This window comes from Schistocerca nitens, chromosome 7, assembly GCF_023898315.1.
Source record: "Schistocerca nitens isolate TAMUIC-IGC-003100 chromosome 7, iqSchNite1.1, whole genome shotgun sequence".
Lineage (NCBI taxonomy): Eukaryota > Metazoa > Arthropoda > Insecta > Orthoptera > Acrididae > Schistocerca > Schistocerca nitens.
In genome coordinates, this window is record NC_064620.1 from 245,223,935 (window position 1) to 245,250,365 (window position 26,431).

A 26,431-nucleotide genomic window follows, 5' to 3' on the forward strand; every position below is an offset into this window, starting at 1 on the left:
GTCATTGCCAAAATAGGCATATACATATATAAAGCATTTAATGAGCTTCCACGTCTGTTCTTACATTAATGCAGGCTAATTAGCACCGCACATTATTCCCTATGTTGACGAGAAACTTCTTACATTACCACTTATTTATAGCAATAAACTAACTTTATTATACTAAGAACCGTTTATTAAAAATTAACACACACAGAAGAAATAAACTGTTTGTGAGCATTGAATGTTATTCGCATCCTACAAGGAAATTATCCAACTATGCCCTGCCAAGGATTAGATCAACAGCACCTCAAATCTATACCACCCTTTTGTATTTGAAATAAGGCTGCCAAAACAAGCTCCACAACCATAGCTCACAAATACTGCAATGCAGAGGAACTACCAACTAGAAAGCATGAAGGAACCAGTAAAGACATGACTGAGGAAGGATATTGGCTGTTTTCGGTACTAAAAGAGCGATTTTAGTTTGTATCAATCCCTCCAAATGTTTACCTGCATCAAGACAGCTAAGTTTTATATTCTGAATGAACCGTCAATTCATTATTTTTAATGTTAAACCTCTATACTGCAATCTGAAGGGAAAAATACCAAAACCTGATTTTTATCAGATCCAGCTGCATTGCTACTAATCAAAGGACAGACATCGCATCAGCTACATTTCATAGACTTTCCCCACTAAGGTAAATAGAGAAGACAAAACAGAAGCAATAACTAAGAACAGTTATAGAGAGAGAGAGAGAGAGAGAGAGAGAGAGAGAGAGAAACCTCAATTGTCTGAAGCTGTGCTTTTCATTTTCATCACATGCGCAATTTCAAAAATTCGTTCCATCAACAAAAACTACTGCGTTAAGTAGGAATTTTCCTCTGCCCAATATTAATAGCCCATTAAGAATTTCATGAATTAGCACAATGTTCTATATAAATTACTGTAATTCATGGAACAGAAGTCCTATGTTACAAAGCTGAAATTTACTTTATCATTTCTCTAAAGAACTAGACGCATGTAGCAGCGATTTAGAGCCCTATATGTTGAAACTATAGATGGATATCTTATGTATTAATTTAGGTTAAGACAATAAGTAAATCCCAAGAAAATGGGGAAGAGAGCAACATGCAGAGCCAAATATGAATATATGTCCCTAAAGGGTGGCATAGGTGCAGTGGTAGCATAGTGGTAAGCCACAGTACTAATATGCAAATCAGCCTATATTGACAGACACGACAGGAGCGGAAGGAAACTTCTCACCATGACACTCTCAATGAGATCCTCTATCCTTCTACGAGCTTGTTCCACCTGGTGAGGTTTGCCTGTTAATAGGCACTTTCTCTCTCCAGGGTTTTCGTCACGGCCCTGATGCTGAAACTGCACACGAGCCCCCGTTTCATTCTGGATCTTCTTGATCATATCTCCCCCCTTCCCAATAACAACACCTACTGCTGCCTTTGGCACTGCAACCTGAAAATAGACATCAACAAACCTTCAATACAGAACTACTTGAATGCTTTAAATTCACTAATCAAAAGAGTTAGTTCAATCCAACCATGCAGATTTCATTACAAATTCCCAAGTATCCAAGTACATGCAGCAGGTGATTTAATGATTCAGGACTATTTATTCTTCGAAATTAAAGAATATTTGTGTCTGGAAACAACGCAAAAATCACTACCAAGCTGCTCAGTCCTCAAGAAGCATTTCATCAGTTGATTTGGATAGTCAAAGTAAAGAAAACATCCAGGTCTGATGTAATTCAAGTTACAATAATGTACTGATGCAATGTGTTGCACATGCTGGGGAACTTCAATAAGTAAACTTTTGCACACCATTTAAATGTTACAAAATTTAGCACTGACACAAATACCGACGTTTGGGGATAGCATATTGAATTGTGCTTAAACCAACTGATGAATGCTTCCAAGAGACTGTCTTAATGAGTGTCCTTTAAATATCTCCTGAATCTTATCACCCAAAATTACAATACAATTTTAAAGAATAATGGAAAATTAAGAATTAGGAGGCCTCTTCACATTCAAAACCATGTCCAGCAACAAGCACCACTTGTAACCATGTGAACATTATTAAAATGAGGTCTCCAAATAAATGCAGAACAAGGAACAAATTTAGGTCTCCTATGATGCTGGTAACACCAATTTGAAAAGAGGCACATATCCACAGGTTGTGAAAAGGCCTTCTAAGTAAGGACACTAAGGGTTCGACAAAGTGAAGGCAAAACTAACCTCAGCTGTGTCTCCGCCTGCTTCACCACCCCCACCAGCTCCACCATATTCATCGTAGTTGTGGTTGCCCCCCTGACCCCCACGCTGCCCTCCGCCCCCGCGGCTGAATGCCTGCTGACATGTCAATCACTTGCAAGTCACTCAGTGCTTCACAAACAATTTATTTCTTACGACATTTCTCAGTGATTCCAGTAGAAAAACTACTGATATATCAAACACTGTCCGAATCTGCAACTTGACATGCTTACCTGCATCTCTTTCTCAGCAATCAAGTCATACACCAACTGCTTCGCATACTGAAATGAAACCAATTCATGTAACACCGAGTCTTCAAAATTCAGCTGTATTTTGAATCTTATTTTTTAAAGAATTCTAATCATGGTTTTAAGTAATAAAATCCAGCAGTGATTAAATTCAAGCACTCCATGCTCTGCAGTATGGAACATCATTCTGACAGTTCTTATACATAAAAATAAAAGCAACAATTTGAAGATAATAATACACATCTCACAGCAGTGAACATCACACCAACTATTTTTAAACAAGTCAACTCTTGCAATGCTCACCTCCACCTTCTGAGGATCTCCACTGATTCGCAGTGGTTTTTCCTGCTCCTGAGCAGGGCCATCTTGGATGACCACCATCTTAGCACCAGATTTTTCTTGTAGCTGCTTGATTGTTTCACCGCCTTTCCCAATAATCAGTCCTACTTTTGGACCAGGTACCATGATCTCCACCTGTACAACATGATAGTCTTCCCCAGTTTCTACTACCCTACCCTCTCTCACTCTCTCAAAATATTTCTACAAGCTTTGTTTCTTCAATGAAAATTTAAATTTTGCTCACAATTAATAGATTAAGTTTACTTTATATGAATGGTGAAAGTAAGTTTGGCATAAAATTAAAGAGACCTCAAAAATGTTCCTCTTGTTTCAGCAAAGTGCAGAAAGTATGAAATTATAAATCTATGTTTCCTGGTTACAAGTGGTGTTTTGTTTTAAATTTAATTTGTCACTTACATGTGCATGGTTTGATGAGCCCATGTTCATATCACCCATACCAGAACCCGTTCCTTCAGTTCTACTGCGTTGTTGGACAATATTCATGATCAGCTCCTTCGCACGACTATATGAAAGAAAAAAGAAAATTACTAGGACACAACAAGTGGGGAACTTAAAATGGATATTTTTAATGTTAATTCTAATTACAACTGGAAGAATACAGCAAAATTAAGCATTTTGCAAACATTTTGCGAATGACATTACAGCACATCCTGCAATAGTGAACAATTTAAGTGCCATTTAAGCTGCAATGAATTTAAGAAATATTTCTGACACCACGTAAAATGCCCTCCAACTGCCTTCATGATATTTTTAAGTAATGGGAGCCAACTTAAGACAAATAAGTAGCAAAACAAAATACAATTCTGATGTGCTAGAGTGTGGGACTGTTAACTAACAAAACTATTAGGTCAAATTACTAACAATCAACAGCAATTGTTAAGTCATCATCACTTTCTTGGCCCAGATGTGAGTTCAGCAAAAAATCAATGTCTCTAGTTACGACTTTTTCTTTCTGCACTGCACACTTGCTGAACATGACTGTTTTCATAGACAATATGCTAGCTACAAAAAATACCATTCACAGGCAGCAATTAAGAATGTTTCACTTTTGGCTAAGTTGTCATTTAAATCTGGTATGTATAGCAGTAATTGATTTGCAAATGTTTGAAAACACTGGCATGTCCATAAGTTATGCTAATAACTTTGAAACTGATGCACTGAATGTAACATCACTGAACAATAAAGGCCATGCCTACTGATTGTGTGAACTGTGACAATGCAGCACCCTCTTTTACACACTAGAATTTTCTAAGCCCATCAATCATTTTCTATGAAACTGGTCCTGTGTGGTTCTGGTTTACACAAGTTTCATCAATGTAACAACAGCAGAATGCTGTGCTGTCTCATACATGTTTTGTTCTTTGCTGACACAATGTTATCTCTATGACCTATTTCCTCCCCTTAGTCATTTTAAGATGTCTGAAGCACATCTTTAATATTCATAACAACAGTGTTTAATATTAATATTCGAAATTTTAATATTTAGTATTCATATTTAATACAGTTCATTGCTTTAAAATTTATAGCTCTGTTCACATGTGAAACATTCTGGAAGTAATGTGCAGATTTTTTTTTTTGCAAACTCATCTATATCACCAATTTCATTGTTATAATGGCACTGTTTCCCTAGCAATTTAGAAATATGTGCTTCCACTAATACAAATGTTTAGTTCACTGGATATGCACTGCATGATTCTTATGTCAGCCCTACACATCATACTTCAGCTGCTAGTCCTACACATGTTTCAGCTGCTGTCACGTGAAACCAGCAACGGTGAGGTAGACATCGCACGAGCACTTCTTTTGTCCCCCACCACACACACACACACACACACACACACACACACACACACACACACAGACAGACAGACAGACAGACAGAACACTAAATGTCTTGCTCCGTTGTGTAACACTTTACACTTCCTTTTTACCATTAATGAGTACTATGAGAAAAGTGTAGTGTACACTAGCAAGTAACTTTTGCAACCACATTCTGAAATGTTAAAGAACAAAAACTTGCTGAAGCTCACTTCTGCAAGTCCTTTTGCCAAATTAATTTCAGGAACTCACTGCACGTACTTGCAGAAATGTATCTGCTGAAGTTATCATTAGCAAAGAAAAATTATTATGAAGAACATAATTAGGAAAAAATGAAATGTTTGTGTGAAAATGCATACAGAGGCATACCTATTTCAGCTTCAATAACTGAATGAAATAAAATCCTTGGACTTCACACCGATTAGAAATTTTCTGAGGATGTAATGTCCAGTTTTGGATATCTCATCTATTATACCATCAAATATTCGAAAACTGGAGCCAAACGTGAGGCATGCTATATAACCAATATATTACAAAACTGATTCTATTTTGCAAACAGTATTTATTACTTTCATTACGATTGTAATACATTGATATTTCTGCCAACCTTAAAAATTCAGCTCAAATTTAGAGATGTCTGTACTGCCATTCTATTTTCCCTTCTGGTAAAACAAATGGTAAATTCATTTTAACTTTTGACAGCTGCGTTGGCCAACTAGAAATGTTTAATGGTTCCATCAATGCATTTGTCTCAGCACTGCTTTTGCCCCATTCTTTTCGACACACATTTTCGTAACAGTACTGAATACACAAAACTACTGCAAGTTTGAGAAGAACTTCCAGCATCTTGCAACTACTTGCAGCAAGGTGAGATACTCTTTTCCACTAACTTGCAGAAGCTACTTCCTGCAGTGGCACAATTTGGTTTGTGCTATGACCAAAGTGATGAAGTTTAGTGAAAAACAAACCACTCACTGCTCAAATAAAGTCATGTTTAATAAACAAAAAGTTTAGAACATAATTATATCTGACCAATCAACCTCAACAATACACTTACAAATACTTTAAAAATAAATCTCATTGTAGCACTCCAATAAAAATTTGTTGGGCAAAAAGTGGGACAGGCCTCAAAACTGAAGAAAATAGGCCCTGAACAATATACCTGAACCAACAATTCTTTAAAAAGACTAGTGTGTGATGAATCGGGCTACAGGTGTAATGAACAATTGGTTCACACCTGAGAAATTTCATCTCTTATTATTTGCCCAATAGAAAACTGATAAGCACATACTATGCTTCCAGTCAAGCAAAGGGCACCAAAATAGTTCTGAAGTACTTACTTAATGGCCTCCCGTGTTCCTGTGAGAGTGCATGTTCTGTCTGGCATACCAGCACTGTCAGGAGCCATTTGAATCTTACAACCCGATTCATTCTGTAATCTGCTGATCTGCTCACCACCTCTTCCGATAACTGTAAATCAATAGTACAAGTTATTAGATTAGCAGGTTATTATAGTTATAGAACTGAAAGCAAACTATGAAAATTTATTCTTGAATGCAAGTCTACTTTAAATCCCACAATCATCGCAACCAATGACATTAGAGAACTGGCGTTTCTTATAGATAAGACTGGATGGATTAGACGTAAGAACTATTCTGCTGATTTAAAGAAATATCAGAATGGAAATATTTATTGAGAACAATTACTACCTATTTTCAGTAACAACAACAACCTTCAGAATTCTTTCTTAACAGTAACTTCTGATCAAGTTTCTTTTCTTTCTCCCTCAATACTTTCTAGCAATATTCAAAACATAAAAAACTGAAAGAAAAAGAGCCACTAAAGATTGCCGTGGAAGTGAAGGATCTTTAACAAAGAAGTTCATGAATTTATAATCCCCTACAAGAGCTTCTAAATGCATTAATGTTTCTGAACAGTTCTTGTTAATGGTTTGTGATACAAATATTCACAAACAATGATAATCCACAAACTAAAGAATGCTACAGAATCAAAATGTGATAATAATGCAAAACTTCAATTAAATGTATGTTTCATGATGGTGTACTGTTGGATCATCGAACTTTTTGATCAAAAAACAAAATGATAAAATTTTTTACAGTAAAATGTTAACAGAAGATTACATTACAATGTATTATATAACAGCTTACTAAAACTGGATGAAGATAATCACCACAGTATTGATATCGTTAGTTAAAAGCCCTACTAAAACACGCTGGCTTCCAGACCACACAGCTGTAAAACTAATTCCTTTACTTCATCCTGAATGACTATCTCCAATCAGTTGGAGAAAAGATACTTAAGCCCTCCAAACAAGGACTCATTCAAAAGCAACACTGTCCACATAAGCTGGCAGTGAATCTTTACCCAAGTAATTTAATGCATCTTTACAGACAGCGTGACTGGAGTGACTCCAGTCAATCACTTCCAACCTCTTGCGAATCAGTTCCCAGCGATTCGGTGCCCTTGTTACCACGGGATTTGAGTTGTGTCATGTCTCTAATAAAACTGTGTGCCAGTTTAATTTGAAGATGTTCAAATATGTGTGAATTTCTAAGGGACTAAACTGCTGAGGTCATCAGTCCCTAGACTTACAGACTACTTTAACTTATGCCAAGGACTGACCAACCGACCCCCCTCCCTCCCTCCCATCACACACACACACACACACAAAAAGCACGTGCGTGAGGGAGGGAGCACTCAAACTTCCGGTGGGTGGGGCCGCAACTCAAACTTGCAGCATTTCAAGATGAACAAGCAGGCTGTGAACATTAGGTGTGTACAGAAGTCTAAAATCATCCCATTTTATGCAATTACAAACTCCTATGCTACTGTAGGAGTAATCTGACAGACAAAGCAGGGTGTGAAATGGAAAAAGGAATTAATAATATTAAATATGTAGTGTATACAATAGAGGGAAACATTCCATGTGGGAAAAATATATCTAAAAACAAAGATGTGACTTACCAAACGAAAGCGCTGGCAGGTCGATAGACACACAAACATACACACGAAATTCAAGCTTTCGCAACAAATGGTTGCTTCGTCAGGAAAGAGGGAAGGAGAGGGAAAGAGGGAAGGAGAGGGAAAGACGAAAGGATGTGGGTTTTAAGGGAGAGGGTAAGGAGTCATTCCAATCCCGGAAGCGGAAAGACTTACCTTAGGGGGAAAAAGGACGGGTGTACACTTCCAATCCCGGAAGCGGAAAGACTTACCTTAGGGGGAAAAAAGGACGGGCGTACACTCGCTCGCTCGCTCGCGCACACACACACACACACAGATATATATCCATCCACACATATATAGACACAAGCAGATGCTTGTGTGTGTGTGTGTGTGTGTGTGTGTGTGTGTGCGCGCGCGTGCTCGAGTGTACACCCGTCCTTTTTTCCCCCCTAAAGTAAGTCTTTCTGCTCCCTGGATTGGAATGACTCCTTACCCTCTCCCTTAAAACCCACATCCTTTCATCCTTCCCTCTTTCCTGACGAAGCAACCGTTGGTTGCGAAACCTTGAATTTTGTGTGTATGTTTGTGTGTCTATCGACCTGCCAGCACTTTCGTTTGGTAAGTCACATCATCTTTGTTTTTAGATATAAATATGTAGTGTACCATACATTCACTATTTAAAGTAAAATTACCGGTACGTCACTGGAAGCAAATGTGCAAAAGAATTATAAATCATACCGATAGTGTTCTCTTATGTGACTAAATATCCTTTATCATTCTGCAAAATTACACTGTCAAGCAGAAACTAGCAGTGCAAAGACAAATCACCGACAAATGTAAATACAATGGTGTTCACATTAACTGACTTGACAAGCACAAACCACCAGCACCACATTTCCATGTATATAAATCTCTCAATATTTGGGCTATAAAACTACCGTTGTGTCACAGCACAAGAAATCAACTGCACCGAATCACAGTTGCACTGTTTAGTTGTTCCATAAAGAGCTAGAAATTTCTAATCTGTTACAGCTCCTTGGCTGCTACATATAGCCTGAAGTTTACATTTCTTTGGATGAACCAATGAATCCAGAATGTTGATCATTTCCTTATTAGTTTGCAACAAGGATCATCATCTTCCTCCGAGCCTGAATCTATCTTCTACACGACGAGTGTAAAAGGAACATGCTTGGGTGCAACAAGCAATACTCTGCTGCCCCGTGTGTGGAGCAGTGTTGCCAGCTGGTCAGCAACCCATTGCCAATGCAGACCAACTGCCCATTGAGCTGCTTTTCAATTGCTCCACGTGCACATGGCCTTTTTCTGCTATTACCAAAAACCATCTCCCCTTCTACAGAAAATAGTGTGTCTTTTGGCTTTAATATTAAGGTTTGAGGGAGATTAGGAAGCAATCCTTACAGTTCATTTTTATACCTTAGCATTCACTATCTTTATTAAGTGAACAATTAACACTGTAATAAAAATTGTGTCATTCAAACCGAAATTGATTCTACAGTATACCACATTACAGAAAAACTGGAAATAACCATTTCATATTCTCAAATTACAATAACTTTAGATTCATAACGAACTCAGCAAGTAAGTTTGCCATTTATCATGTATTTATCTTTAAAAATGTAATATCCACATCCATTTCATGTAATTTAACTATTAGGAAAGTTCTGTTCTGTCAAAAAAACTATCAATTGTCCTACAGATTTTAGAAAATAAATAAGTAGCAACTGCTTAATACTGTACTTACTCAGGCCAACCATTTTGTCAGGCACTCTGATGTCTTCATTTTGAACAGCTCCTAGGCCTGGGACACCAACGCCCCCCAGGCCTGGGAGTCCAGCTGCTGCAGCCGCCGCCACCCTGGCTGCCACGGCAGCCGCCTGAACAGCTGCCGCTGCGTTGTTCACTGGTTGTGAAGTAGTCTGCTGTGCCCGAAGTGCCGCTATCTGCGGATCACTAGTTGTGGCCGCTTTCTTGGCCTCGGGCTCCCCTGCAATTGTTTTCCCCATTCAACTTGTTCCACAGGGTCCACAACAGAATTGTCACGCACACGCACACACACACACACACACACACACACACACACACACACACACACACAGTACAGTTTTCCTTTCCTGCTGTACCATTTATTTGCCCAAGCACCAAACACACTGCAAATTTAGTTCTGCTAACACACTTCCACTGGTGAAAATGTAAAAAAGTATATGTACTATGCAGAGGTGATTAGATAAATTAATAGGAAAGAGTTTCCACTCAACAAAACTGGTTATATAGGAACAATACACATATATTACACATGATTGAAACTTTATGTTTCAGTCTTAATTTATAGTTGACAAGTTTGATATTACACTCTTGGAAAGTCTTACCTGTCCCCTCTTCCAAAGGCCGTTTTTGACCAGTGCTCTCACTTGAGCCACCAGGATTGATCTTGGCTGCAATCTGTAAACAAAGATTTATTTTACAGATAAATTAACATACCACTGCTGTTTACAACACCACCCTACATGCTCTAGTTTGAGAGCTTACAACAAGATAAAACAACATCTAAATATCCTCCCCAGCCTGCTTGATTACAGGAGGCACGCACATCTTCGCGCACGCACGCACACACGCAGAGAGAGAGAGAGAGAGAGAGAGAGAGAGAGAGAGAGAGAGAGAGAGAGAGAGAGAGAGCAGGTCACTTCACAAAAACAGTTAATGTGTGACATGGAGCACTGGTGGAAGCAGCCATCACGAGGGATGACGGTAATGGAAGATGCTCTGTCGATAGCTGATTTTTGGTGATCAATGACTGAACTGTGGCAGACAGATTTTGTAGATCTGAATTTAAACTCTTGTTCTAACCTAACCACAGCCTCACGATGTGCAATTTATCCAAGAAAATGGCGATCAACAATCTGCAGCAGAACTAAAATCACGCTAACTTTGTTCACGGAATTTAAAGCTAACCCTACGAACAATTTCAAGACAAAAAACTTCATAATATGTTTGACTATGAACATAATATGTTTGTTTGCATAGCCATCTTCTGCAGCAGAATTTCAGTTTTAGCAATGAATACTAACTAATTTCCCGCTGTCACTGGTTACACGAAACTATTCTCACATTGGCTACATGGAATTCCACATCACCAACCAATAAGCAGTTCATGTGGTCACTTCATTGTTGTTTATAGGCAACACAAGCAGATTCCAAACAAAAAAGACCGACAAAATGAAAAAGAAGAGCAACTAAAAAACCAGTACTATGATGAAAATGATGCAGCACAGTATTTGACAAGATTTGAACCTTTGACCTTCTACTCTTAATGTTTATACTTTGAGCACTACACTACACCATTATACAGAAAAAGGCTTTGTATTTATGACTGGTGTCCCAGTCACAATTGACAGCCTTAAAAGTTGCTTCAGGCAATGTCACGCGAAGCTTATCAACATAAGCCGATCACTGATTATATTAACTGCATAAATGTAGCTGACTCAATTCTTGACCAGAAGGATACAATAGTGTGATTAGTGCTGTGTATGAAATGTGAGTACTTTGGCAGCAATGTGCGTGCATGTGTGGGGGGAGGGGGGTGTTTATGGGGTGATAAAGTGCTTTCAAACAAAGATTTCAGCAATGTACTCAAATTTAGGAATATGCACTATTCAATCACTGGAAACACACACACACACACACACACACACACACACACACACACACACATTATGTGGTATCAAAAACCATTTGTGAGTGAAGGACATACAGGAAGGGGAAAGCATTGGCAATGAAAATTTTTCAACTATGACAGCTATCAAAGAACCACACATTATACACCACTAACCTTTAAATTCACAGACTACTCACAGGTTGTATCAATATGAATAAATTACGTAAGGTAAAGTGCTGACGGTCATGACACACACAGGAAGAATGTCAATGATGTTCCGGAATGTACTGACAAGGATGTGGATCCATGGTGCATGCAACATGATTGAGTTGGTTCCACAGATTCTTGACTGGGTTTCAATCCGGGGAGCATGGTAAACTCATCCTGGTGCTATTTGAACGACACACCTACAATTCTAACAGTGAGCCATGGTGCACTACCCTGCTGGCAGATGCCATCATGCCAACGGAAAAAAAACTGCCTGATTGGGTGGACATGGGTCCCAAGGATAGATTTGCACTTATGTTGATCCACTGCATGGTGAGATCACACACAGAATGACACGAAAACATTCCCCGGACCATAAAATTCCCTCCCCAAGTCTGGCCCCTTCCGACGATTTTAGGCATTTCATGCTGTACATGCCAACAGCCATCTGTCCATGGATCAAAAAACTTGATTCACCTAAAAAGGCCAACTGCAGTATTGCTGTGCCAATTCCAGCCTTTTGTCACCAATGAACAGCAGTCAGCATGGGTCCATGAAACTAGCACCTGCTCTGGAGACCCACACATGCAACGTCCGCTGAATGGTCACTGGGGAGACTGTTGGTACTCACTCATCTGGGCACTCAGTTGCTCAAGAATTTAACAACCACTTGCAAATACAGATTGCCATGTTTTTCACCTGTCACCTAAGGCCCATAGTGCACCACACTTGCCTCAGCACAAGTTTTGGATAGCTCCATTTTGCCAGGCACAGTATACTTTGGCCACAATGGCATGCGAACAGTTTACAAACTTTGCCATTTCAGACATGCTTCCACCTCTGGTGTGAAACCCAATGTTCATGCCCTATAGAACATCAGGCAGATCACTCCATTTCCACATTACGACAATTGCATTTTTTCCCCACATCCCCCATTCTTATACCCTCCACAGTTAGTGATGACACCTGCAGTCTTGTTAGTGGTTATTGCACACTGATTTCTAACAAAGATGGTCATCACATTATTGTGACAGGACAGTGTAGTCAATATGTATGACTACTGGAAATTTACAGGAAATGAATGACTTGTGAATAGCGAATTGCTGAAAATGCAAGGAAGGCCACAGAAATACAGCTACATTAAATTCAGATACAAGGCAATAAATGGCTAAAAAACTTAGTGTGTGACAACATTAGTAACAACAAACATGGTTTACATCATTTGGTGTAAATAGTGTGAATTACTAACATGACACCTAACTTGCTAAATGTTATCATTGTGGAAACAGATCAGTATAAAATAAATCCTCGCACAATGACAAATTTATGTTTAGATAATACCTTTCCTTCAAATGAACTTTCCAGTACCACATCTAACACCATTTAGTTTAACAATTTCATACGCTCAAACTGACCAAACACAGCTTAGTGATACTTACTCAAAAGTAAATTCTTCCAACATCCACATAAAAACTACGAGACAGCAAGAATCAATACTTTTAATGACAGCTACAAAATGAGAAAAAGGACTTTTGTTATCAGGCTAAATGCAATGCTGACCTACTCCATTACGAATGGAGTAAGACATGAAAACTGGCAACTGAACATTTCTACCAACTGGAAAGTATTTGCCGCAACTCAATGGAATGCCAATTTGCTGAATATTGGAACTAGAAATGACAAAATTTGCTGAATATTGGAACTAGAAATGACAATCACATGGCAGGCTAAACACATGTACACTGTTTCCAAAATATGATCAGCATGTACACAATTCACATAGCAGTGTCACTTGAAAACTTGGTTGTATCAGAAGACTGGTATTTAAACCTTCACTGGAGAAACATTCTACTTAACAGTTCACACAACATCAAGTTACAATGGCTATACTGGAATAGTGATGTTGCAACTGCAGCCTCTACACACGTAGCAGAAAATACAGTTTTCTGTCCCATTTATACCCGTGCCCATAAACTAAGGATAATGCTGAAACATAGTGAAACAACACTCTGGTAGGCAATTTGCGGGTTCAAATCACCTCGCGGTATGACCATGTGGTGCATTTGACCTGTGGTGGTCGTACGCTGGCAGCAGTCCACATACAAAGAGGTGTACTAGTGCATGGCAGAGTACGGTGAAGCAAGTAAGTCTGGATGTCCAGTGTACAACACCACAAGACCGATATCTTACCATCAATGCCCGCAGACAGCCACGGAGTACTGCAGGTAGCCTTGGACCTTAACACAGCCACTGGAACAGTTGTCTCCAGACATACAGTCCGGGGACGACTGAACAGACATGGTTTATTCGCCCAGAGACCTGCAATATGCATTCCACTGACCCCTGGTCACAGGAGAGCCCGTAAAGCCTGGTGTCAAGAACACATTATATGGTCATTGGAACAGTGGTCCCAGTTATGTTCACGGACGAGTCCAGGTATTGTCTGAACAGTGATTCTCACCAGGTTTTCATCTAACGTGAACCAGGAACCAAATACCCATCCCTTAATGTCCTTGAAAGGGACATGTATGGAGGTCGTCGTTTGATAGTGTGGGGTAGGATTATTATTGGTGCACGTACACCCCTGCATGTCTGACACAGGAACTGTAACAGGTCAGGTGTATCAGGACATCATTTTGCACCAGTATGTCCACCTTTTCAGGGGTGCAGTGGGTCCCACCTTCCTCCTTATGGATGATAACACACGGCCCCACTGAGCTGCCATCGTGGAGGAGTACCTTGAAACAGAAGATATCAGGCGAATGGAGTGGCCTGCCTGTTCTCCAGACCTAAACCCCATTGAGCATGTCTGGGATGCTCTCGATCGACGTATCGCTGCACGTCTTTAAACCCCCAGGACACTTCAGGAGCTCCGCCAGGCACTCGTGCAAGAATGGGAGGCTATACACCAGCAGCTGCTCGAGCACCTGATCCAGAGTATGCCAACCCATTGTGCGGCCTGCATACATGTGCATGGTGATCATATCACATATTGATGTCTGAGTACGTGTGCAGGAAACAGTGGCATTTTGTAGCACATGTGTTTTGTTTTGTGACTGTTTTCTCAACTTATCACCAATACCATGGACTTACAGATCTATGTCGTGTGTGTTCCCTATGTGCCTATGCTATTGGTGCCAGTTTTGTGTAATGCCACATTGTGTGGCGCCACATTTTGTGATTATCCTTGATTTATGAGTACCACAATGACAGCAAATGAACAACTGCATAACAATGCAGAAAAATTCGTAATACAGCACACGGTTTCAATAACTGCATAAAGAAACAGAAAATGTACATTTAACGATGACCAATACCTTGAAAACAAAACAGTACATAGTTTACAAAATAAATAATAACCGAGATGCTAATATCTCTCTACATATTATAAGGGCAACGATGGAATAAATAACCGATATTCATAGATTTTCATTCACCATTTTATGGTGACAATAGTGCAATTCTATCCAGCTCCTCATCGTCACTGTAGTCTGAATCAGCACTAAAACCGTATTCATGGTCATTAAAAACAAAAATTTACTTAATGTTTTTGTCCACAATTTTGTGCAAAAATATGGTTCAAGGTGTAACAATATGTGCCATTTCTAACAGGACTTTGCATTTGTTTAGTGCTTTGTTACAGAACCAGTACTTTACAGAACAATTTTCAGTAACTTCTCACCCCTGAAAAGTTGACTTTCTTTTAATGAGACTAGTTAAATTCGCTACAGTAGGATACTCTTTCCTGTTGTAGTAAGCATAAATATGCCTGCAAACTGCATCAGTCTTGCAAGAATCTGTGTCTGTGACAGGGCTAGGCTGCCTTTCCTACTTTCCAGGGCTCGCTAAAAATATATTACCTGATCAGGATGGCTCTGAATCATTACAGCTCACATATACATCTTTTTTACTTTTACAATAACATTCCCTTGCTTACCACTGTTTTTGCACTAACTCCAAGATCTTTTGAAGTTTGTTCCACAACTTTGTCAGCAGGAACTGATAGCTGTCCATGAATACTTGCATATTCTTTCTCCTGCTCTTACAGCTCACAAGTTCTCTGTAGCAACTAACTTTGGTGCTGCACTGTCTAGCAGCACACCTTGACACAAAGGTGTGTCACTGGGCCAACTAAGTTTTTTCAGTGTCATTTTCTAAATCACAGTGAAACATAGCACAGTACAATGCAAGAACACGGTAGAAACCACACCACTGTGCCACCTCACTAGGTGTTAGAAGAGAAGACACTGCCTGAAGCAGTCTCTGCCAAATCTGGCACACACATCACTTGCTGCCTGGAAAAATTTTGCTCTAACAGACACCCCTAACGCAGAGGGTTTGCAGTGAAAAGACATGACTGAAGTATAACTGGAACACCTGGAGCAATTAAAAAAATAGTGTAAATGTGACATTATTTGCATACAAATACTGTGGCAGCCCTATTACCACTGGGTATGAGTGATGAGAAGTAGTAACACATATAAACATCCAAAAACAATCTCTTGTTATTTCTTTCCTGCACTCAGTTAGCTGAATACTTTAAAGAGTATTAAGCACAATCTGCCTCCCTAACGATGTTCAATGTGTCAACCACACATTTTCAGGTCAAAGATCATGGGCATGCAGGCAAAGCCATCAAAAACCTTGTCACCACGTAATTTGTATGTAAGGCATAGCATAAATACAGACATACATGGCACAGTCAAACATATTCTAAAAATCAAATTACTTGGAACCTAGGATGTTAACACCTTTAAACATTAAAATTTGAGAATATCAGGTCACATTTTGAAACTATGGGTTTCCATTACATATGGTAACAACTGCACAATGTGCAATGTACACAAGTCATCACACTAAACAAAATGCCACCTTCCACGGTAACAAGATACCTGACTACACGACTTACCACCACCACCACAAACTTCTTAAAAAAGAGTGCCAACAGCATCATCCGTGGTCAAGCCACTATGGCAGTATCGTAAACTTCACTAAGCCTTTCAACTCCCCTCAAATAATTTGCACCCTGTCATTTGCTTATCACGGTTTGAAAGTCATTCACTACATATGTAAAATTATTAAGATCAGTTGGTAGAGTGTAATATTGCAAACCCCTCAAATCTTGGTTGTGTTGGGAGACTAATTTGAACAGGAGCCCAAGGTCTAGGTCAGATTGGAAGGTGGTAAACTGTGAGTTGGCGAAGCCAACAAATGTTAATACCAAATAAAGGTTCTAATGAAGTGACCTGTAATGCAGCATAAACTCTAGGTTCACAGCACACTTAAATGCACTTTGTAAACTCAGAAAAATTCTTTACCCTTTGGCTCCTGCAAACATGCTTGCTACAGTCTCAGCTGAGAACTGTGACAATCGCCTAATAGGCTATTTCAGACAGCATAGGAGCCTGTGTATATTTTTCTACCCGGGCTGTTATTATCCAAGAGCCCTCCCTCATCTTTTGCACTAGAGTGCTTTCCACAAAATCTCTTCATAGATATGCCACCACTGAGGCATGATTAAAAAACATTTCCGAGTTCAAAGCTAAGCTGCAAATTCACAATTGTTACAAATGCACAGATGTAAAGATGGCTTTTCCTTCAATAGATTAATTCAATTTGGTGTTCCATTCCCAATGTTATATCACTTTCTTCATATTCAGAATTATTAATTACACTTGTTGAAACTTGAGACAGGAGTGCTACACTTGCTGATGCAGGCAATTTAGGATTGCAGCTTTCAGAACCTATGAATAAGTTATCACTCATGTCAACACAAATAATACATACAGACTGTCACACTCGTTCGAATATCCATGATCTCTTCATGTGTAACCATGATGCCTAATTTTCTTTATAGAAAATGAAAAACAGACAAATCCTGAGTAACAAACAGATGTAAATCAAAACTTAATGAAGCAACAGTCGATCACAACAATACACCGATCAAAACACAACTTAGTGGTCAGAACTACTGAGATATGGTGCAGACACTGTGAGCTTGAGCTCATCACAGCACTGAAGTACCCAAGTGGTGAAGTTCAAGAATCAGCAAGGACACCCAAGTTAATTCAGCATTAGCACTGAAGGGAAACAAGAGCAGACACTACATCAAACAGCATCTGTAGAGTGGCGGAGCATGAAAATTTCACTATCTACAGCAGTCAAAGATTTCACAACTACACTACCTTCCTCATTATCATCTACTGTTAAACAATTTCTTAAGACACAATGCTTACTGACGATTTGTCGGTCAGGATCAACCTGTGTGTTGATAACTTTCAAACCATTCATTTCCATGCAAACCTTTAACCAATGCTAACTAGTTTGTTACATTGTGGAAATATTAGTCAATAATATAAGTAAACTGCAAAAAGACTCTGCAGGGAGGAAAATGTCTACATTCAGTTATCCACGTCCTAACTAACACCAGAACACTTTTACACTTCAGACCATACACGAAACAACTGCTTAAACAGCCACCTACAACTGAGCATCCAAATAAGAAACTAAGAAAAATAGACATAACAAAAATATACAAAATATAACAAATGTAAAAGCACATCTGCTCTCCAGGACCATAATAAAAGTAGGTTGAAAACTAACCACTTATAAACATCAAAACCAAACAAGTATCTGACACGTTTACATCTAAAAATGATGCAGCCTGGTTAATCTCTTAATAAATTATTAAGCTGATCAGTCTCGTAACTAAAGAAACGACGTTAGAGACTGGAATCATTTAATTCAACAGTAACATTTGGATATAGCATGCAGATTTCAATCTGTCATCCAGCACACAATAAAAAGAGCAATACCATAACTCATTGTTACACATTCAAATACACAAAGATTACCATGCTTACTTACACATGCTCAAATGTGAAAACAACTAATACAAATCACCAGGAATACACGAATGACTATGTAGTCTATGAATACTTCACATTACTTTCTGGTAAATTTTAGTAAGCTGATTGGGTGCAGACTTGCAACGCCCCCTATCAGCCATTCCCTGTAGTATCAGTTATTTGTAACAATTATAAATTAAGCGTCAACACCAACCTAAGCAAGTAATATACCTGAAGCGCATTTTCCATTGTGAGCCGGAATTTAGTGCAAGTCCTCCACAAGTCAAAGGTACAGCTTACATTTATCTTCAGTGCAACGGAAGTATACGAATATCCGAACAAGTCTTATAAGTGCTATTAATCACAGTGAAATTTGTCAGTGTACATTAACACACTATTCAGCGTCGTGTACTGCAGGGCCATGGCTCTGCTGTATTCGCGCCGCGGTAAGGACTACGCAAAAAATATCGATTTTGCTCGAGTAGCCCTGAAAGATGGCCGGTGACGGCCGAAATATAAAGAAGTGACACACTTGCAAACTGTGAACCCTACTTACAATCCGAACCACTACTCCTCACATCACATTCGACAAATTACACTCATCCTTAAGGTGGCTGTCCTCCATTACAAATTCCAAGGCCGGTCATTCCAGCTGAAGCGACACGAATAAGTATTAATACCATTATTACTGCACTCCACTCCTAGACGTTTATGGTAAAAGACGATTTAAAACACAGAAAAACATAATAATTATGATAACACTCAAGCAAACAATGCAACACAAAAGCATGGCGCTCAGCCACACTTGGTACCCATTTTAAACGACAAGATCGAATGAAAAACATAGTTATTATAATTCATTTATTGCTTATTTTTATATTGAATTCGTACCTGTCTCGCACGTTGAAGGGCGGCAGCAAAAGCTGAACTTTGACTGAAATTTGATGGCGGCGCAACCGCTGAATAATCACTCATGTTGAACCATGAAGCAGAATAGGGAAAATGGCGCCTTCCTCAATGACCGATCTAGGCTGTTTGCCGCCAGGGGCGCTAACATGACGCCAACATCACCTCACGTGATCAGCCGCCATTCCAGTTGCCGCCCATTTCAAACTCCGACATGATGCAATGCATTTCATGCTGATGGAGTCACGTAGCGAGAACTAATTATTTGTGTTATCATTCTGTATAATACCGTTTAAGACTTTTTCCCCTTGTGTGTCACAATTATCGAATTGCTTAACGGTATTTCCATGCTTTATTGGCACTGCGAAGTTGTGGATATTACTCTAACAGTGGCATAAACACTCCAGTACGTTGACAATTCATTTAAGGTGACATATTACAATGCATTTACTTTAAAAAACATGTCAGAGTTTCTTTTTCCGCAAGCTGCCATTTCGCTGTATTTCGCATTGATTTTGGAACCCGCAGAACATATACGTTGCCTACTTATTATCATTCTGTGCAGAGATAATAGCCACACATCGATTACAAAAATACTTAGGTCGATTGACATTGGCATTTCCACACGTAAGGATCTATCTCTACAGGAGTCTGTGCATGCAATAAATCTTCGCGAATCTCGTTCGACCAAACGGCAAAGTTCAAATATACTGCTGGTCTGCCATTTGTTGGTGCAGGAAAAAACTTTCAGTGGCTACCGTCTAACAAAGGACATCCAGGAGCTAAAGCCCGGTTCACACATGCAACTAATGTGGCGCCATAGCTTGTGGCTTTCTGTAGTGATATAGTCAGCTGCCTTTCACACAGGACGCCACAAATTCTACGTAGTTATACAACTTTCAATATGGTGTCACCTGAAATCATATGAGCGTGTGGAGGTTATGGTATTAGACAAGAGATACAAATAAAGAAGACGAAAACTAAATGTTGGATCCGAAAATAGATTCTGCACCCAGAGAAATCAGGAGCCAGAAACACATTTATAAAAGAAATAACACTCGGAGCCGAAACTGCTGTCTGCATTGCAAACTAACCAACAGCTGCCGAGTAAATATCATCTGCAGGCACGCCGCTCTTCCAAGACTTTAAAATTTTATTGTATTCGTTGATATAGGCATTTCGAATGACTAATTTTTAGTTTAATAGCTGTTACATCACACTCAGGAGCTATATCCTGCATATAATCCACAATTCATTCAACGATTGGTCTCACAAAGTTGATACAACTCACCTTTTTGGTTACATGTATTATGATTATTTATTTCACATAGACACTCATATACAGCTGCAGAAAATGAAACATAGATTACTGTTCTTGTCTTTCCAAAAGCTGCGAAAGTGTACCTGCCAAACATATTTTATACTTTTCAGTGATAAAATGGAAACATACTGAAATCGAATGGAGTACAACAGCACTCCAAGGTACAGTGACAGGATGCTCGTGTTCCGAAATACTGCCACCAGGGAGCAGCAATGGAAGGAAAGTGGCCCAACAAAGTACAACGAAGTTCAACTTTTTGTGGTATGACATAAATTGCATCTCTTAAGCTGCGCCATTAAAAACTGGTAGTCCACACCTGCAACTGCAGTATGCCACTAGCTGTGCTGATACTTTTATTGCGTGTATGTGAATCCGGCTCAACTCGTAATGCAGGTAATTCTGCTGTTTTCACAACTACACTTAAAAATGCTAACAGTGTACCGGAAGAGGAAAGAACGGTTTAAATGAACGGCAGTTTACATACATTAATTTACTTCAAGAGTTACACAGCGAACCTGATGACTGGCGAAATTATTTCCAAATGGACATGGAGTATTATAGCTGTCTTTTGAGACCTGTAACTCCTCATATAACACCGCAAAATACTTGTATGAGGAGAGTGATTTCACTACATGAACGACTGATAACGATATTCCGACTCCTGACAAAAGGATGAAGTTACAAGGTTTTGCAGTTCTCGACACTGATGTCCAAAGGAGCACCTAGCTAAATAATAACTGACACAAGCTAAGAGATGTTTACTGTCCTGGAGAAAGATTTCATGAAGACATGTAAAATATCTCAATTATGTAATATGTTAATTGTGCAAAGTTATAGGCAATATTTTTAAAGTTTTACGTTTGTTTTGAAATCGATATACAATAACAAGTAATAGGAGTGGCCAAGAAGGTTTCTTTCACTTTGCTGCTGAGTGTCTGGGGATTTTCAATTCCCATTTATTCAATTTACACTGAATTCTAAATGGGGATTCATAGTCTACAACACCCTGTCTGCACGCCACAAGTGGTCCATCGGGACCATCCAACCGCCGTGTCATCCTCAGCTGAGGATGAGGATAGGAGGGATGTGTGGTCAGCACACCGCTCTCCCGGCCGTTCTGATGGTTTTCTTTGACCGGAGCCGCTACTATTCGCTCGAGTAGCTGCTAAGTTGACATCACCAGCCTGAGTGCACCCCGAAAAATGGCAACAGCTCATGGTGGCCTGGATGGTCACCCAGTCAAGAGCTGGCCACGCCCGACAGCGCTTAACTTCGGTGATCTGATGGGAATCGGTGTATCCACTGCGGCAAGGCCATGGCCACAGTCTACAGGGTGTTAGGAAATTTCTGCTACAAACTTCTAGGACTTGCAGAGGGCAGTGAGTACATAATATTTTGAATAGGAACCGATGCCTGGAAATGTGGTAAATTCTGGTGTCCGATTCCATTCGTCAGATCTGAGCAGTGACGTCATACATAAGGCAAAGATACTACGTATAGGCAATTAATGAAAGCAATGTATCTTACTGTAATTAAATGAATGTAGCATATGATAAAATTACAATCACATTCACTCAGTTATTTACTTAGGCATGATTTATATCGAAATGAAAGGAAGATACGGAAAATAATTAAGAACAAGAATTGAAAACAAATTTTCATGTCTGGCAAGAAGTATTCTCGTAATTATTCTCGACTAGAAAAGCACAGAGAACCTCTAAATTGCATTACAGTAAAGCGCATGGTGAAGTCATACCGTTACACCGTAGTGTTAATTTTACTATTAATTATTGAATCCAACAGGAGAAGCACAGGAAAGTTGGGGTTTTGGGTGTAGAGAAACTAAAATGTATCAGAAAAATGGGGAAATGTAACGAATGACAACAAATACTTCATTGCACACAAGTGATGAATAAAATCATCGAAACGATCTCAATAACAAACAGTGAAATGGTTGGAATCGGTAACTAGATTCAACCTACGAGGGCTGTCCACAAAGTACATTACGTTTTCGTTTGTGTCCGTTAGGGGAGGGGCTAGCGCGGCCATCTTGGTGTCATGGCATTCCGCCGCTCAGTCGGCATCCTCCCGTGCTAGTGAGAGGTTCGTGCTGTACTCCGTTGAGTTACTGTGACAGTTCGAAATGTCAGCGTTAATTGAAAATGTTGCGAAGTGTGAAGTGCGTGCTGTAATAAGGTTTCTGACTGCAAAAAACTGTACACCGATAGAAATCTTTCGGCAGCTTTGTGAAGTTAATGGGGACAACATAAACACTGAAGGTGGAGTGCGTCCATGGGTCACAAAATTTAAAAATGGCCGAACTAACGTTCACGACGAAGAGCGAAGTGGAAGACCCAGCATAGTGACTGCCGAACTTGTCGAAAAAGTCGATGCCATGGTCTGTGAAAACGTAATTTCACAATAACGGAACTCTCTATGAGTTTTCCACAAATTTCACGAAGTTTGTTGCACGAAATCATTACCGAAAACCTTGGTTACCACAAGTTTTGTGCAAGATGGATACCAAAAATCTTGACAGAGATTCACAAAAATCAGCGAATGGCTGCAGCGTTAACGTCATTACTCGATCGCATCGTTACTGGTGACGAAACATGGGTTAAGCATGTGAACTGCGAGACAAAATTGCAGTCAATGCAGTGGGGGCACACAAATTCCCCCCAAAAACGCAAGAAATGCATGCAGACAATGTCGGCAAGGAAGGTGATGGCGACTGCCTTTTGGGACAGAATAGGTGTGATTTTTGTGGATTTCCTGGAAAGAGGCACTACAATAAACTCTCAAAGGTAGTGCCAACTCTGCACAACCTCAGAAGAGCAATACAAAACAAGCGCAGGGGAAAGTTGGGCTCAAAAATCTTGCTGATTCACGACAACGCCCGGGCCCACACGGAAAATGCCACTCGTGAAGTTCTCGAATCTTTTAAGTGGGAGTTGTTTCCTCATCCGCCGTACAGTCCCGACCTGGCACCGAGCGACTTCCACTTATTCCCAGCAATGAAGAAGTGGCTATGCAGCGTTTTGATGACGACACACAGCTTCAAGAAGAGGTAACCACGTGGTTGAAGGCGCAGGCGGCCGAATTTTACGAAGAAGGAATTTCCAAGCACGTCCATCACTACGATAAGTGCCTTAATTTAAATGGCAACTATGTAGAAAAGTAGTATTTAAGTGTGGCTTTCAGCTGTATATAATAAAAAAAATTTCCAACACTTTATTTATTTTTAATTCCAAAACGTAGCGTACTTTGTGGATAGCCCTCGTATACAGGTCAGTTACGGTTATCGACTCCAGTATTTGTTAGACTCTACTTTTTGTCAGTGTTTGTTAGTTGTTTATTGGTCCTGTTAGATTTAATAATTAGTATTAAAAGTTATGACTTCATCATGTGCTATACTATACTGGATTTAAAAGCTGTCTGTGCTTTTCTTAATCCCGTAAATTACGATATTAATTTATTTCAGACATATATAATTCTCTTTTTCTGTTCTTATTTATTTTCGTTACCTTTAATTCTTGTTGTTATAATTTGTGGCTAAGTAATTAATCATATGTTCCTTGTTTGTAATTTTATCTAATGCTACATTTGTTTGTTTATGAATATGACCAGTTGCTTTCAAAGATTGCCCTATTTATCGTCTCTACCTTAGATATGACATCATCACTCAAAGCCGATGAGTGGAATCGGACACTAGAATTAACCCTTGGAAACATACCATTTCCATTATATGACAGTTTCAATTCAGATGTATAACCCATCCACTTCTGTGTGAGGAACTGAATTAGGAGTGATCCAGTACAATTATTAGGTAATAATTCGAAAGAAAACATTCATTTATCACTTAGCCACATAAACATTACGCATTAACATTAACCCAAAGCAAAAATAACCCAGCATACAGTACATGCACATCAGTACTGGTGCATTACAATGGCACCTTGATGTGGCGACCACCAACGTTGTTACAGACATTGAATGTATGAAGCATGTTCCAGTACACACTCTCCAACCCACCTGGTGTCTCTTAGTTTCTAGTGCACAGCTGGAACTCATACCAACAGCTCTTCTTCTGTCTCTATAGGAGTCTTGTAACAAGGCAGATGTTAAGTGATATCAGGTGACCATCAGATGTAGTACACGTCATCCCGTCAGGCCTATATATAAATAAAAAACAGAATTAATCTACATTCTGCAAGTAGACTGAATATTCCGAACGCCCGATTTTTTAATCATGGACTTTCAGGAACTGTCCTTCAACTAGAGTGTGGTAAGTGTTAGGTAGTTGTTTCATCAACGCTGTTTTACACTGCCTAGCAAGCATCTGCTACCACAGAGTGAAGGAACATCGCCAAGAATCCTATCGAGGTAGGTGGGCTGAATGATAGCATTAACAACAACATAGACGACCGTCCCCGCCCCGCCACAATTGCGTCTAGGAAACGTGAAGTTCAAATGAGTGCGAATTCAAAAGCAGCAGTGCAGCTAACCCGAAAAGGAACGACCCACAAGTGCATAAATAAACTTTGATATAAAGACAGAGGAACAATGTGATCAGGGTAAAGATGATTCAGAAAGGACAGCAATAGCGAAGTAGGAGATTTAGTGGCTAGAACAACCGGTGGAGAAGGCGGCTGACGACGTCGGCAACAGCTGAACAGCGCGTGACAACGAGCAGCAGCAGCTAGGACTGCGGCAGTTGGCAGCAGTGGATGGAGTGTGGACCCAGAAACTACATCTGCGGGGGCAGAGATTGGCGAACGGACCATCTGTAACATCTCGCTGTGCTGACGATGATCGAGAAAAGCTAAGTTGTATTCTACTTCGTTTGGCGTGTGTGTGTGGAAAGAAACTTGTGAACATGGCGGAAACTAACAACCCTGCTATAGTAGACGAGAATGTGGGGGTAGATTTGGAGAAAGTAATACATGTAGATGATGCAGTGGCTGGTGAATTTAGTTTTGATGCGTCACAAGGAAATGATAGAGGCTTGCCAGATTCGATGCATGCTAATTAAGGGGCAGACAATGAGCATAACACGGTGAAAACTGATGTCAAGTTTACACCGTTTTGTGTTCAAAGACTAAAAAGTGAATCGAACGTTGAAAACTCCACACCTATTCCTATTCTGGAGGATAAAAATTAAGCAGAATCTGAGGTTAATGTTAACTTTACACCTGTTACTATTACAGACCTAAAACAAGAACCATTGTCAGTTGCTTTTGAGCAGAAAGATATTGTTTCAGTAATGTTAGCAGATATTTTGAAACATGTGGGGGATATGAATATCAAAATGATTACCTTGGGTTCTGAAATTAAAATTTCATTAAGCTGTGATATTAACACTAAAATGAAGGAAATGGGTTCTGACATAAGGAATTCTTTAAGTTCTGAGATAAAAGGGTTGAACACTGAAATAAATGGGTTGCATACTGAAGCTGATGGATTGGCTTCTGAAGTTAATCAAGGATTTACGAAAATGTCAGTAGAAATGGAATCCCGAATAGAAAACAAAATTTCTTAATTAAGAGATTCATGGAAAAACGATATGACTTTGTTTAGTGACAGTGTAAAAAGTGGAATTAATAAAGTAAAACAAGAATATAATAATGCTGTTGTAACAGTAAAAATGAATTGACATCTCAGATTAAGCAACTTGCTGATGACATCAAACAGCTAGGGGAACAAGTACATGCAGATTTAAATACAATGGAGGAACAAGTAAATAATGTGGAAAAACAATATGAGGATAGTCACAATGTAATGGGAAAACAAAGCAAGGAAGGAAAGGATGTGTGTGAAAAATTTGGTGTGCAATTGG

General features: G+C 39.5%; 1 protein-coding gene across 6 annotated transcripts in view; it reads right to left on the reverse strand.

The window, feature by feature from the left end:
* LOC126195067 (far upstream element-binding protein 1) overlaps positions 1–19,400 on the reverse strand; it is an 81,816-nt gene extending 62,416 nt beyond the window's left edge. For 4 of the 6 annotated variants that reach the window (XM_049933514.1, XM_049933513.1, XM_049933512.1 and 1 more), the window contains exons 1-9: positions 19,260–19,400; positions 10,028–10,100; positions 9,403–9,645; positions 6,017–6,146; positions 3,255–3,360; positions 2,802–2,972; positions 2,484–2,531; positions 2,236–2,349; positions 1,247–1,456 (exon numbers count right to left, since the gene is read on the reverse strand). In XM_049933514.1, the coding sequence (XP_049789471.1) occupies positions 1,247–1,456; positions 2,236–2,349; positions 2,484–2,531; positions 2,802–2,972; positions 3,255–3,360; positions 6,017–6,146; positions 9,403–9,645; positions 10,028–10,100; positions 19,260–19,343 (1,179 nt within the window). In that variant the 5' untranslated portion in view covers positions 19,344–19,400. The remainder of the gene's footprint in view (positions 1–1,246; positions 1,457–2,235; positions 2,350–2,483; positions 2,532–2,801; positions 2,973–3,254; positions 3,361–6,016; positions 6,147–9,402; positions 9,646–10,027; positions 10,101–19,259) is intronic. The other 2 variants (XM_049933516.1, XM_049933517.1) reach the window with 2 other exon arrangements.
* Positions 19,401–26,431: the final 7,031 nt, after the last annotated feature.